Genomic DNA, 15978 nt, shown 5'->3' with positions numbered 1-15978 from the left:
TCGAAGCAACCACCCAATGGAGACCCAATGGATTGTATCCACCGCGGTCCATAATACTCTTAAGAGAATAATGGTGTCAGTTGAATTTAACTAACAAACTGGGAAAAGTACGATCAGCAAGAAGGCCGCAGTGCTTGAGGAATATAAACCCCCGCTTCCTACATTTCCATAATCAATTCCTGTCAGAAAGTCTAACTAGACCTTTGGGTGTTGTGGTCGATGGGTCAAATCATTTTTCAATACTTATTTGTATTATTCCAAATTCAAAGTCATGGGATATGCTTGGTTTCGAACTCAGAACCGCTAGCTTGGTAAATACAGGTCGGACGCCCTAACCTCTTGACCTTCCCTGTTGTCACAATAATTGGTACGTTGAATGAACTGCAGAGTTGAAGTTAAAATTTCCAAGGTAGCAAGATGGATGTGGTCTCCGAGAAAGGGGAACATCATCACATACACAAGTTGCACGATATCTTACTCAAAAATATGGTGTATTTTATATCATCCAGTCCATCATGGACGATGGATAGCAGATACATGAAATTAAAGAAACAATGTTGTCGAAGGAGGTTGTCGTTTGATACTGCATCCATTGACCTATTTGAGCTGTGTGTACTTAGTAGAAAATAAAAACAATTAGACTTCTCACTTTTTATATATTTACAGAAAATTTTATGTGCTGTTGGCAGTTGATCATAAATGTAATGAAATTTGAAAATTTACTATTGTCCATTCGGTAATTGGCCATGATCTTGTTTTATAATATCAGCTGCTCTTTCTGCGATCATAATTGTAGGACTGTTTATATTGGCAGATGTGATTACAGGTATTACGGAGGAGTCGATGACCCTCAGATTGTTGACTCCGTAGACTTGCAGTTTAGGATTGACCACGGCCGTGGTGTCGGATGACGGGCCCATTTTGCACGTGCCGACCGGATGGTATATCGTTACAGAGTACTGCGTTAACAAGCATAATGAAAATTCATTTGGACTGTTAGTATGATTAGAGCATAGCGGGTAAACCGATGAGTTGAATTGCGTCCCGAATTGTTGCAGCGAATTTGTCTGGGCCAGTCGGTAGATTATTTGAAGCATTTCTAGTCCGGCTTGGATGTCAGTCTGCGAGGTGAGATATCTCGGGTCTATCAAAGGCATCGAGGTTGGATTTGTATCCCGGAGTCTGATCGTGCCTCTGCTCTCTGGATGGAGGAAAAAAGAAACAACCGCGAATTGTTGTCCATCACGATTTGTTGGGACATAAGTGGAGAATAAGAATTCAACATCTGGTACTCCGTTAAAATTTGAGTCGGTCAAATTAATAAACGCCACGCACTCAACACCGAGTAGTGTTGTTAACGGGCCTTTTCCGTTCTGAGCGTAATCTAAAATTGCCGAAAAATTCTCATAAGTCGATCTCCAGTTAATAGTAACATTGTTCTGTACATTAAACATTACTGGTATACCGACATGATCATGCAAGTTATCACCGACTCGCAAATTTTGAATTACTGGTATTCCTAGTTCTTGCAGGTGTTCTGCGGGTCCGATTCCTGATAGCATGAGCAGTTGTGGGCTGTTGATAGTTCCTGCTGAAACTATGACTTCCTTTGTTGCATTCACTGTCATGTATTGGCCATCCTTGACGAAAGTGATTCCAGTTGCTGTTTTGGTTTGTGGATCGATGTTGATCTTTGTTACATGTGCTCTCATGGCGACGACGAGATTTCTCCTCCCCCTAGCCGGTCTCAGGTACGCCTTGCCTGTGCTACATCTTGTTCCGTTTATGATTGTACCTTGGGCGATCATAAATCCAATTTGCCTCTCGCCATTTACATCGTTGTATGGAAAGCCCATCTCTCCTCCTGCGTTAATAAATGATTGGGCCAATGGGGTTAAAAACGGACTTCTGTCTACTGAGACCATTCCGTCACGAGAGTGAAAAGGTGAGTTCATTGTGTTCGGGTCCTTGTTATTTTCGGATTTTAGAAAATAAGGAAGCACATCTTCAAAAGACCACCCAGTGTTTCCCATATCTGCCCAATTGTTATAGTCCCAACGATTTCCTCTTGCGAAGACAAAATCATTGACGACGCTTGAACCTCCTATGACCCTCCCTCTGGGCCATATACACGTACCATTTGTCACTACAAATAACACATTTTTTGTTTAATCAAATCCAAATTTATTATGATACTGAATCTACCTCCGCAAGCGTTCTGTTGAGGAACGGTCGTGTAATTCCAGTCCATGTCGGAAAACCAAAGGTTGTAATTTAAAACAGGCGTGTCAGAGATGACAGTCTCGTCTCCACCTGCTTCAACTAATAGAACGGTCCATCCGGATATTTCTGAAAGCCTGTTTGCCAAAACGTTCCCTAAATAAAACAAAAAATTAGTCTTAAAACATGAAACGTCATAGAGAACATTTAAGCGAAGATATTCAGCAATGCACACAGTACCAAGGCATCGGGTAACCAAAACCTATTGTAATTATCAGCATCGTTGCATTCCATGTGGAGATCAACACGAATCTTGCCGAAAAAGTAGAGATGCTAAAGCAACATGCGCAAACTGCGGAGGTGATCACCCTGCGAACTACTGATGGTGCAATGTCTTCAAAGTAAGGAACACGCACAACAAGTAACACGGAACAAGTAAAAAAAGGACAATAGTAGAACACCCAACCTAAATGCGACCAATTTTCCGTCGCTTTGTTATATATCGGTCCGGTGGAATACCGATGCCTAGCACCCTTCGCATGAAGTGTGAAATAAGAAAAAAAAACATTATCCCTAAAAACAAACGATCAGTGTGGTATAATCGCTTGTCCTGTTTGGTTGGGTATTAAAAAGTTCGTCAACACCCAAGGTGATGTTGAAACATTATCCAAAATTAATATAAATTGTCTTCATGTTCATTTTTGCATAATAGTTTGTAAATACCTATATATGAAGGATGTTATTGCGTTTTTTTTAACCTTAACCATTGTGATCTTGAATCTGGAATGATTTAATAATTAGACGCCAAATTGGTGCCCCCGACGTGATCATATTCCGGGAGGAACTTAACAGAAAAACAAGCCACACTACGACATTGGTCCGCAACTTGGAGAGGCTCCTCATTGGAGGACTGTAGTGGGAACCTACGGTTACCATGGTACCCGTTAGGTGTCACTGCCGGTTCTGAAAAGGTCTCGACCTCCACTGTGCAGCGAATCAGAGCAGGGGCTCACTGGCTTCAGGGTCGTCAACCCGACTAGGTCTCACCTATCACCTCGAAACTCGTCTCCTCGTCGAGTTCTCGCTTATCACTAATATAGCACATACGACGATGGCAAGGGTAATCTCAGCGTTAACCTCGAATTCGCCTTCTCAACAAAGCCGACTTGGCTACAGGCAAACTGCTGCACTCGGCCAACTGCTGCACCAGAGGTCTCTCTCTATCAACAGGCACACACACACTCGATACATCGTCCCAAGCAACACCGGCCTTTGTCAGGGCTACCAAAACACTCCTAGTCACTAAACTTACAAGAAGAACGAAACGATACCACCTCCAACATGGGTGAAGGCTCAAACAACAATGGAGAATCAATGTGCTGAGGAAGCTACCCATAGCATAACACAGTTGGTATGCCACCTGGTCGCCATTTTCTAACTCAAATGAGCACACTTATCCATCCTCTTTTCAATGTACTCAACCAAGTAATTAATACTCCTATAATTAACACGTTATCGATTCATTTATAATACAAATAGCCTCTCAACATTACAGACTACACTGTGCAGGACTGGCCACCCAGTTGGCTCACGGTGGCATTGCTATCACATACGTTCTTCCGCCTTACACAACACCATCATTTCAGAGTACTTCCATTTTTTTTACAATGCTTCAACAATTGCTCTTACAGTGGTGTATTGACCATCCAGGCACTCGATTTCAAGTGACCAGGGAGTTCGCATTTCTGCGACCAACTATTTTGGCTGGAGGGGATTAGAAGGCTGAACATATCCAGTTGGGCTCCGGTCTCTGCTCTCCTAGAGGTCGAGCTTTACGACGCTTTTAAAAGGTTAAACCCAAATTTACAATACATCACAACACTCCTATATATCTACCGAGATCAACCAAAAAATCTCCGGATCTACTGTATCTTTTTTTGTTTGTAAGGGAATAAATAATTTGTTCAACTCTTGAGGAGCGTTCAAGAACGAGGTAGTTTAGAAAGACACCTTTTTCATTTTTTTTCTCCGACGTTTCGACCTTTATTCGGGTCATCTTCAGGTCCTGGGTGAATTACAAAACAAAGACATTGCAAATGTAAATATAGAATTTCAACCAATTATTTCATACTCATATAAAGTGTGGCGCTATATTGTGGTGTCATATTCGTTTTGTGTGAAATTATTGTGAAAACAACACAAAACCGATATGCCACCACAAGAATAGCACGACACTTTATGTGAGTATGAAATACTTGGTTCAAAGTTTATATTTACTTCAATTAATTATTCTTTTTATATAAGGTTTTGGTTGAGATGAAATTTTATATTTACATGTGTATTGTACTTTTTCCAATGAACATGTTTTGTAATTCACCCAGGTGAAGATGACCCGAATAAAGGACGAACGTCGGCAAAAAAATGAAAAAGGTGTTTTTCTAAACCTGCCTCATTCTAGACCGCTCCTCACGAATCAAACAATTTATTAAACGAAGGGTCACTAAAAAACACGATTTAAAGAAAAAAGTGGGTGGTGATTAGTGACCGTTAATCGATAATTATTCAGAAATCGTGAGATACGGTCTGATTTGATGGAGGTTTCAGAAAAACATTTTCTTTATCGTGCCAAAGTTTCGATCTTTATTGAGATCATCTTCAGGGCTCAAAGTGTTTGTCTTCTGTGTAATTGTGCCATTCTTGCGTGTCGTGTTGAGAGTGCCAGTCTACTGTGTTATTTTGTAAACAGCTTTATTCATAAACATGTTTTATTATATATTATAATTATTAATCCAGTTACGACTACGTTTTCGTAGTCAATTGACCAAGTTACTTCTTTCAATCAAATAATTATTCTTTTTAAGGTCTTGGTTGAGATAAAAAAGTCACGATAGCTAAAGTGGTAGAGTAGCGGTGTATTTAGCCGAAGGTCGTGGGTTCGAATCCCGCTCGTGACACTGACTTTTTTATCTTGGTTACTGGCTTTTTATTGGTTTGTCTTTGTATAATTGTGTTGATGATGTATTGTGTACTGGGAGGATGTTTAGTGTCGTGCTGGGTTATAATTGTTTATGATTCTGTTGAATGTGTTTTTAAGGTAGTTATTGTTATGTAATAATTAACATTACTTTTCAAATAAACACATCGGCTTATCATTTGACCATCTACCTGTCTTTTTATCATTTCAATTAAAACCTTTTATTACAAACAATCGTCCTAATCTAACTTCTGGACCAATGAATTTGTAACATTGATGAAAAACGTTCCATCCCAATTAGCTTTAAAAAACCAGGAGAACTAGAAAACGCGGTTAATCTATTTACAAAAAACAGTACAAAATGAAGCCTTGTCTCAGTTCTTCCCAGGAATGATGATGGGTCTTGGATCTGCCTTGCCTCACGCTCAAAAAAGAAAATCTTACTAATTATCCACTCTACATAAGGCAATAAATGTCCAAAAAAAAGAAGGGTTAGAAACCTTTGGCAACTTACCACATCATTTATTGATTTATTGACAAACAAAATTAAAACAATAGCCTCGTCTCAGCTCGTCTCAGGAATGATAATGGATCTTGGATCGTTTCCGATAAAGGAAAGTCCAAACCAATCTTCCTTGAATCACACTCAAAAAAAAATCTTTCAAATTATCCTCTCTACATAAGGCAATAAATATTCGAAAAAAGAAGGGCTGGAAACCTTTGGCAACTTACCAGATCATTTATTGACAAACAAAATTAAATCAATAGCCTTGTCTCAGCTCGTCTCAGGAATGACGATGGATCTGGGATCGTTTCCGATAAAGAAAAGTCCAATCCAATCTTCCTTGCATCACAATAAAAAAAAAATGTTTCCAATTATGCTCTCTACATAAAGCAATTCGAAAAAAGAAGGGCTGGAAACCTTTGGCAACTTACCAGATCATTTATTGACAAACAAAATTAAAGCAATAGCCTTGTCTCAGCTCGTCTCAGGAATGATGATGGATTTGGGATCGTTTCCGATAAAGAAAAGTCCAAACCAATCTTCCTTGCATCACACTCAAAACAAAATCTTTCAAATTATCCTCTCTACATAAGGCAATTTATCCGAAAAAAGAAGTGCTGGAAACCTTTGGCAACTTACCAGATCATTTATTGGCAAACAAAATTAAAACAATAGCCTTGTCTCAGCTCGTCTCAGGAATGACGATGGATCTGGGATCGTTTCCGATAAAGAAAATTCCAAACCAATCTTCCTTGCCTCACACTCAAAAAGAAAATCCTACAGATTATCCTCTCTGCATAAGACAATAAATACCCAAAAAAGTAGGGCTAGAAACTTTGGCAACTTACCAGCTCATTTATTGACAAACAAAATTAAAGCAATAGCTTTGTCTCAGCTCGTCTCAGGAATGATGATGGATCTGGACCGTTTCCAATAAAGAAAAGTCCAAAACATTTGTGAAACATCTCTCTGAGGTATTTCAACCTCATAAATTAATCGATATTGAACATGATAAATTTATATCATATTCTCTCATGTCACTTGTACCTAACCAATAACTCCAAAACAAATATCACAAGGAATACGACAACCTTCTAAAAAAATCACCTAGTCATGATTTGCTAACAGCTGACGTTGTTAGAGCCATCGTCTTTCTGAATTCTTTACCTAACGCAATATTGAGTACTACACTCTTTCCCATACCATGGAAACTTGCATATAATTAAAATGATCCCAAAGCTTCATAAAAATTTAAGCTCCTCATCATCTTATCGTCCTATTTGTTTGTTACTGTTACTTCTAAATTATTCGAAAAATTAATTTACAAAAGAATTATCTCTATTCATCAAACAACATCTTACCAGACCAACAATTTTGCTTTCGAATCCACCATTCTATTACTCATCAACTTCACAGAGTTGAAGATTCATGTCTCGAGCAGAAACTAGAAATGTTTCTAGGTGTTTCTCAGGTCTTCGACAAAGTATGTCACGAGGGATTATTTTTACCCCAGTCGTATTATCTGATTATGCAATCATACCTCAAGGAGAGATTTTTCGCATTAAACGGGGATCGGAGTGTTCTGAAATGAAAGAAGTGCTTGCAGGTGTGCCGCAAGGGTGAATACTAGCTCCGCTGTTGTATACAATTTTCACTTCTCATATACCCACAAAAGTGATTGCACATACCACCACATACGTAGATGACACTGCAATCCCTCTTCTACACAATCTTCACTTATTTTACGGAAATTTTATGGAAAATAAAGTTTAACCTCTCAAAGTCACAAAATATCATTTTACACTTCGCCGTGAGACTTGCCAAAGCGTAGCCGTACATTGAACCTGTTCCTCAATCTGACAAAGTTAACTATTTAGGACTTACATTTTATAGAATATTAACTTGGAATCCAAGCACACGATTTAAAAAAAAAAACAGGCACTCAACAAACCTCTTAACTGATTTATATCATTTTATTAATCCAGAGCGGCTGCCAATAGATAGCTGGTTGTATATAAAACGTATACAGTTGTAGATAAAAATAAATTAAGTAAAAAATGCATCTGTTATGCAGATGATATTGTCATACTAGTTAGTCAGGGGAAAATTCGAAATTAAAAGAGCTCGACCAAAGAGCAGTAAAATGGTGGAACAATGGTTCATCACGTAAACCCCTCAAAATTAGTCTAATTGCTTTCACCAAGAAAAGAAATATAGAAATACAAAGCCAACGTTTCTATAATGAAATCTGCAGTTAAAAAACTAGGTTAAATAGCTAGGAATAATCTTTGATAACAAGTTCACCTGAAACACTCACCTACAGAAAACCATAGCAAAACGTGAAATATCATAAATGACTACAAGAAGAACCTTAGGCAAATCTTGGGGAGTAAAGCCGAAAATGGTCCTTTGAACTGAAAATAACCTATGGAACATTAATCTGGTGGACCAAAGCTAAACAAAAAGTAGCTGCTGAATCGCTAGGCAGCATACAAAGACTATCTATGTATCACAGGGGCAATGAGAACACACCCTACAAGAATACTAGAAACTCTCCTAAACCTACTTCCACTGGAAACATAACAAGGAGAGTCTTGGAAAATCTCATCTGGGCTCCAAAAACAATCAAATTGTACAGGAACTAAACAATCCGGGCACACAACCATAACTAATAAAATCGTCCATTCTTAGAAATGGGCATTGACTATATCATTCCGGAAACATTCTTTATAATATCCTATAAATTCTCAACGGACTATAAAGAAGAGGAAGAAATCAGGAGAGCATCAGAAACAATGAAATGGTATACACATGGCTCCAAAACAAATCAAGGAACCGGATTGGGTGTTTTTTTGTACAAACCTAAAATATGAACAATCAAACTTATTAGGAAAGTACAGTCTTTCAATCAGAAAAACATGCCATGAACCTTTATGGTCTAGAACAACTTAAAAGAGGTTAAACTGTCAAAAAATCCTCAGATCCTAAGATCCTAAGATCTCAAGGCAAGCAGCTATTAAAGGATTATGGTGTAAAAATTTGTCAATGAATGCATCCAAAATCTCCAAACTTGGGGAAACACAACAGCCTGATGAGATCTTGGGTGCCAGGGCACAAAGGAATTTTGTGACGAAAAAGCAGACACACTGGCCAGAGGAGGATCTTCAAGACCATTGGCGCTGAACCTATACTTGGGATGACAAAAATAAAAATAGAATCCTCCAGAATGGATCCAAGCAAAACAAAAGAAGAAGTGGATAAACACACGGTGCTAGACGTAGTAAATTTATGATTTTGGGTAAATAAAAAGCAGGCATACTGGCCAGAGGAGTATGCAAGACCATAGGCCCTGAAACTATACTTGAGATGCCAAAAATAAAAACAGAATCCTCCATCGCAGAATGGATCCAAATAAAACAATAGGAAAAGTGGTTAAACTCTATTGCTCGCAAGAGCCACATTAAACTTATGTTACAACAACCTTCACCAAGAGTGACAAACTCACTGTTGCAGTTGGACAGGCCTAGACTCAGGAGAGTGATAGGACTATTAACGGTAGTAGTAACAGTCAATCACCTAGTACTACGGAACTGAACTAGGGTACTAGGATGGTACAATAGGCCAGAAGACTGCAGTGCCTGGGAAGCACAAACTTTGCTTCCTACTATCCTAAGCACCATCACATCATCACCATAAATTACTGATGCTCAGGGGCCCTCGTAATAACATAGTGGGTTTTCTATTTGTTTATTTGATATCGAAGGCTACAGGCCAGAAGGCTGCAGTGCCTGGGGAGCACAAACCCTGCTTCCTACTATCCTCAGCACCATGACATCATCACCATAGATGACTGTTGCTCAGGTGCCCTCGTAATATGAAAATGGGTTTTCTAGTTGTTTATTTTACATCGATGGCTACAGGCCAGAAGGCTGCAGTGCCTGGGGAGCACAAACCCTGCTTCCTCCTATCCTCAGCACCATCACATCATCACCATAGATGACTGTTGCTCAGGTGCCCTCGTAATATGAAAATGGGTTTTCTAGTTGTTTATTTGACATCGATGGTTACAGGCCAGAAGGCTGTAGTGCCTGGGGAGCACAAACCCTGCTTCCTAATATCCTCAGCACCATCACATCATCACCATATATGACTGATGCTCAGCTGCCCTCGTAATATGAAAATGGGTTTTCTAGTTGTTTATTTGATATCGAAGGCTGCGGTGCCTAGGGAGCAAAACCCCCTCTTCGAAGTATTCTCATCATCATCTGGTTATAAATATTGTAAATATTAACAGGTCTTGGTCAAAAAAATAGATGTGAAATGACGCGCAGACCAATGAATTTGGCAAAACAGGTAAATTAAAATTCAAAATTTTTAATTTTGTAACGAATCTTCTCTTTCTGGTTACAAATATTCTAAAGGTTAACAACATGGCAAATGAGTCATGAAATATATATTTTTAATGGTGGAAGTTTATTGTCTCAGTGATAAGAAAACTATGCTAAGGAAAATTATTTTACATGATTTTGTACGGCCATTTATAATTGATTTATTGCCGATGATACCCGATACAATCTGAATAATTTTGAAACAAAGATCCATAAAATGATTATTACCTGCAGATCCAGCGCCTATGATTATGAAATCATATTCTTCCTGTATAGCCCAATTGGGGTGATTAGTCGCTCTTAGGTTAGGATCGATGTCTGGGTAGTTGTAGTAGGTAACAGCCGCTGTGAGAAGGGTTGTAAAAGCGGCCAGAGTGTTGGAAGCACCGTTGTCCATTTTTCCCCCGAAGACGATCACCGCTTCTTCAAAGAAGCCTGGAGGTAAAGTGGTCGAAAAGTGTACCCTTACAATATGTCCTTGCTGTTTAACATTTAGTTATTCATGACTTTATCCAAAAACGTCCGATAACGATTATTTTCGCAATTGGAAAGAAAACGGGATTCTTTTTCTTGAAATATTTGAGTTAACTAGTCAAAACTATGGAGAGGCGCGTTTTAGTTTTCTTCTTTATTTAAAGATTAATTTTGATGAGAAATAAATCAATAATGATAACCCAATCTGTAATGACATGGAAGAAATACACCGACAGGGAAAAAATTCCGCCAACTTGTAATATAACTTGATTTGTATATATTTTTATATATTAATCAAATTGTCACTTTTTTAACGTTTAATAACTGAAACTTTGTCTAAAACAGTAAAAAATTTATAAATTGTTAAGGAAAATGAAAAATATAAAATAACAGACAGATAAAATTTGTTTTAGATTTTTAATTACCATTTCAATATCACATATTTTCTCCTCTTGCCTTAATTACATCTCGAAGACGCCTCGACAATCTTTCTACCAGTCTGGAAATGTCACTTTGCTGGAGGTTAGCCCAGTCTTCACGAAGAGACCTTTCAAGATCTTGGAGTGTATCAGGAAGAGATGAACGTGCTCTTATTCGTCTTTTGAGGTTATCCCATTAATGTTGGATGGGTTTCAAGTCTGGAGAACGGCCAGGTTAAGAACTTGAAGGTTTGTACTATGCGAGCGACCGCCGGGCCGGGCATTAGCGTGGATTAGAATAGGATTGTCGCTGATTTTATCGATAGGTAACACATGATGTTCCAAAATTGCATCCACTAGCGACCAAGACCAAGATCAAAGACCATCCACGAACAAAACCAACCAACGTCCATACCATACTGAATACACCGGTTCTCGTCCTCATACACTGGCAGCCTGATGTCATGCTGTTGAAGGTACGAGTCGACGGGCATTATCGTGTATTAGAATAGGATTGTCGCTGATTTCATCAAGGAAAGGCAAAGCATGGTGTTCCAAAATTTCATCCACATAGTGAGTGGCCGTCAAAGACACATCAACCAACTACGCGAGATTCACCATTGACATTCCCACCCACACCATCACTGTGCTACGTTGAAATGATTGGCTCTGGGTAATATTCCAGGCCTTTCATTTCGCCTTCACCACACTCTTTCTCGCCCATCTGGAGATCGTAGAGCCAATCTACACTCATCTGTAAAAAGTCCAGCAGACCAATCGACCAAAGACCAATGGCCGTGTTCTCGAGCAAATACGAGCAGTGCAACTCTGGTCAATTTTGGCCCTCTTACGGGACGAAAAACCATCGGTCCATGCAGATTTAATCTTCTTCGAGCAATGCGTTCAGAAATCTGGACACCTTGAACTTCCTGAAGCGGATGATTCGATTGAACAACAGTAAGGTGCCGGTTTCGCAAAATTCTCAAACTCAAAAGGTCATCTTGTGGTTCTGTTACCCTAGAGCGTCTAGAACCCGGCTTTCTATGGTAAGTCCCAGTTTCTCGAAAAATTCTAACCAATGAAAATAGCAGCATACTTGATAGAACGTCCATCATCAATAAGTGCCACACCACGCGCAACATCCTCAGCACTAAGTGGCATTTTTAAGTTTACAAATTGAAGAAGAAAGATGAAACCAAGATGAAAACTAAACAGTTTATTGTTTCAGATTACAAATGAGACTGAATAAACATTTTAAATTCTGTAAAAAGTAAACATGGAAAAATCATTTATCCTTGTTTTGGATAAAGGATTAAGGGTATTAACCTCTAATTGATATTCCAAATTTAAAACATAGCATAATCAAATATTTATTGATAAAAACAATGATCCAAATTAAAGGCAGAATTTTCTTTCAATGAAAAAATGAAAATAAAAATTAATTGGGTGGAATTTTTTGCCGGTCAGTGTATGCTATTGTTATTTGCCTTAATTTTTAATTATTATTATTATTAATTTTTTTTTAACTGGGGCTTCCGACATTCTAGGTCATTTCAGCCCCAAGCTAAGTCAATATTCTATTTACACTTCTATTTACAAACACTACATTCATACAGATAAATACATTCATACACATGAAGACATCCATACAATACACTCATTCCGTTTGGTCGGTGGAGTACTTGATATTCCTCCACCGACCTATACTTAAGCTAATCTAGATTGGGGTCGATCGAGTACTTTTATAAATATTCCGCCATCGACCCCGAACACATACTCATACGCTCTCAACGTTCGAGGGGCGATGATGATGTTATATTTCACTCTCACCCCTCGCCATTCACGCTAATAAATACATGCACTCAGACAAAACATATAGACACACAACACATGAGACATACTATATAAAATAATAAACCCCAATTTCCCCTAAAAATCGGAACAGGAGACCCTGAAACTCGCTGAAGTGCTCGAGTACCTTCTTCAGATTGGATGACATGCCTACACGCTCCCTGTAGGGAGTCAAGGCATGGCATGTTTCCAGTATGTGGGACACATCGAGCAACCTTTCTCTGCATAAGGGGCACCTGCGCGGGCTTTGGCTCAAGAGCAGGTGCCCGTGTGTCAACCGTGTATGGCCTGTTCTTAATCGCGTAAGGACGATTCCTTGTTTCCGGCTCAGGTTCTCGGGGGGCCATCTACGAATCGTGCTCTTGACGCGCAAAAGCCTCTCGGACGACCCGGCCCACTGACGCTGCCATCTTTCTTTTATTATGGTCTTTACTGCTAGCTTGGCGTCAGAGGGCCTGGTCGCGATGGTCCGATCTGGAGGGTAGGACATCCCGGCCTTTGCCGCCTCGTCCGCACGTTCATTACCCTCCAAATTATTATTATTATTTAAGGTAATTACACATTTTGTTATTATATAAATATCATTATTGTTTATTGCAAATTTTTTGTTTTGTTTCTTTAATTTTAATAATTGGTTAGTATGAATATTTTTTCTTAATGAATAGTTCTTTCTTTGTAATGGCAAACTCTGGCAGACGGCATTAGCCATGCCATTTTACTTTGTGTACCATTGAAAATGTTATTTGTATGTGTTTTATTTTTAAAATAAAAAGTATTTCAATCAATCAATAAATTAATTCCAGGGAGATTAACGATATAGAGGACGAAGGAATTATCATTTAAACCGATCAAATAGGGATGTTTTGTGTAGCAAAGAACATAAACAAACACAACTGAAATTTAATAACACGTAGTTTTTTGATGATATGACAATAAACCATGTAAATATTTTTTTTTCTTATAAATCTCATATACAAAAATTTCATTTAAAACCTTTGTGTTAAAATTGGATTTTGATAATAGTTATTATGAAGTTAGCTAGAATTTTTACTGTTCTCTAATCCAAAAATTTAATCGCGTAATGCAATATTTTTACACAAAGAGCTTAGTTTTTAGTACAATATGAACAAAGAAGATTTTTCTGTTTTTTTTGTTGTTTTTTTTCGATTATGCAATATATTAAAATGTGATTATTTAATGGCGTTTTAATGATTATTCATTTTAAATTAGTTATTCAGAAATCGTGAGATGCGGTCTGGTGTGATAGGTTTCAGAAAAACATTTTCTTTATCGTGCCGACGTTTCGATCTTTAATGAAATCATCTTCAGGGCTCAAAGTGTTTGTCTTCTGTGTAATTGCGCCATTCTTGCGAGTCGTGTTGAGCGCGCCCTGAAGATGATCTCAATAAAGATCGAAACGTTGGCACGATAAAGAAGAGTTTTTCTGAAACCTATCACACTAGACCGCATCTCACGATTTCTGAATAATTATCTACTAACGGTCACTAATCACCACACATTTTAAATTAGATTTTGATTATAAGATATATAATATATTTAAATTTAATGTCAATTATTTTGAAACTTGGGGTGATAGCAGATATTGCTAGTTTTATATCTATTGATCTTTTTAATCCGTTAAAGGAAAAAAAAGAGAGAAGGTAAAAACACCCCCGAGTCTAATAATAATTAGGCATTTTTTAAAAGAGCGACGAAGCTCAAAGAGACGGACTTTGGATAAGTGTAATTTGCGGAGTCATTGAATAAAAATTGAAATTAAGAAAACATTTTCAATTCCGTAAAAATTAAACGTTGAAAAATTAAGTGTGTTAAATTAATTAAATGAAGGATTAAGTCTGTTTACGTCTAAATGATATTCTCGATTTAAAACAAAAACAATGAGACAAATTAAGGGCAGAATTTTCTTTTATCTAGAAAATGAAAAAAGAAATTCAATTGAATGGAATTTTTTGCCTGTCTTAAGGCAAAGTTTTAAGTTTCAGTTCCTTCCACATGCTTCGGATTCGGTACGATCTAGAGTGGAAAAACTGGGCGTAAATGGCAAGTTTATTCTGAACTTAAAAAATAAACAAAACACTCATGGAAGCGTTTTGAATTTAATTATTGAATCAGCTGTTGGGAGTGTGAGAGACAGTGCTGCGAGTATCCTTGCTGCTTTAGCAAGTACTGTAGGCTTGCTCCAAATCCGAAATAAGCAGGTTGAGCCCCACAAGTAAGCTCATTGTTGCAGCGTGGAAGAAGAGACCATTGTTGAAGCAGTGGACACATAGAAGATAACTTCGCTTGATATACTGAGATATCTTGAGCAAAGTTTATTATAACTGGTGTTAGAGATATAAATTAACTACTGAATATAATAATAACTACATGGATTGTCTAATCCAGGAAAATGATCAAGTATTATGCAATAGGACATTCACGATTGCCTAACAACCAGTGATCTTGACAAAGCTGTCTTTATCAAACAGCCCAAAACTCAATGATAAGGTACATTATGATCCTAATGATTAAACACTCGTAAAGATTGAAATTGCGATTGATACCCTTTTAGGGTATAATCGGATTGAAGGGGCAAAACTTAGGTCAATTACGGCATAATATTCATAAGGCTTTCTCTTGAAAAGCTTCTCGTCCGGTGATCAAATTACTTTAACAATATTGCCTCGCGTTTATANGAGAGTACGATAGAAACATATAAAATGAAAGAGAGAGAGAGAATGTGAGAGGGAGAGAGAGGAGAAAAAGATAGATAGATAGATAGAAAAAAAGAGGGAGGGGGAGAGAGCGTGTGAGAGAGTAAGTAGATAGATAAAAAAAGAGAGGGAGGGGGACAGAGAGTAAGTAAGTAGATAAATAGAACAAGAGACGGAAAGATAGTGTAAGATTGGTAGATAGAAAAAGAGAAGTAGAGAGGGATTGATTGATTGATTAAACGTTTTATTTAACCACGCAAAGTTAGGATCTTTCTTCCACTTAACGTGAAGTGAGTAAGAAAGATAGATAGGAAAGGAGAGAGAGAGAGAGAGAGAGGGAATAATTTTTAGAGAGATAATTTTTCCAATTTGATACAAATAAATATATGTTGATGAAAGGCAATTATTTGAAATTTGGCCGTTACAGATAATT

At 37.9% G+C, this 15978-nt stretch overlaps 1 protein-coding gene across 1 annotated transcript; it reads right to left on the bottom strand.

The window, feature by feature from the left end:
- Positions 1-650: 650 nt before the first annotated feature.
- Positions 651-10484, bottom strand: LOC106670981 (glucose dehydrogenase [FAD, quinone]-like). Its single transcript, XM_014401701.2, has 3 exons — positions 10316-10484; positions 2206-2376; positions 651-2146 (listed from the first exon to the last, which is right to left on the bottom strand). Exons 1-3 carry the CDS (start codon positions 10482-10484, stop codon positions 723-725), a joined length of 1764 nt encoding a protein of 587 aa, XP_014257187.1. The 3' UTR covers positions 651-722.
- Between the last annotated feature and the right edge of the window lie 5494 nt (positions 10485-15978).

Source organism: Cimex lectularius, unplaced genomic scaffold, assembly GCF_000648675.2.
Source record: "Cimex lectularius strain Harlan isolate CLEC.00 unplaced genomic scaffold, Clec_2.1 scaffold206, whole genome shotgun sequence".
In the NCBI taxonomy this organism is placed as follows: Eukaryota; Metazoa; Arthropoda; class Insecta; order Hemiptera; family Cimicidae; genus Cimex; species Cimex lectularius.
Note: the sequence above shows the minus strand (reverse complement) of the source record. Positions and strands in the feature narration are given on the sequence as shown.

Bases quoted from the DNA above. Each gene is read 5' to 3' on its own strand.
- LOC106670981 (XM_014401701.2), bottom strand. From the start codon at position 10,484: ATGGACAACGGTGCTTCCAACACTCTGGCCGCTTTTACAACCCTTCTC. The intron at 2,377-10,315 runs GTAATAATCATT...TGTTTTATTTAG, and splicing joins CATAGGCGCTGGATCTGCAG to GGAACGTTTTGGCAAACAGG. The intron at 2,147-2,205 runs GTAGATTCAGTA...TGTTATTTGTAG, and splicing joins TCAACAGAACGCTTGCGGAG to TGACAAATGGTACGTGTATA.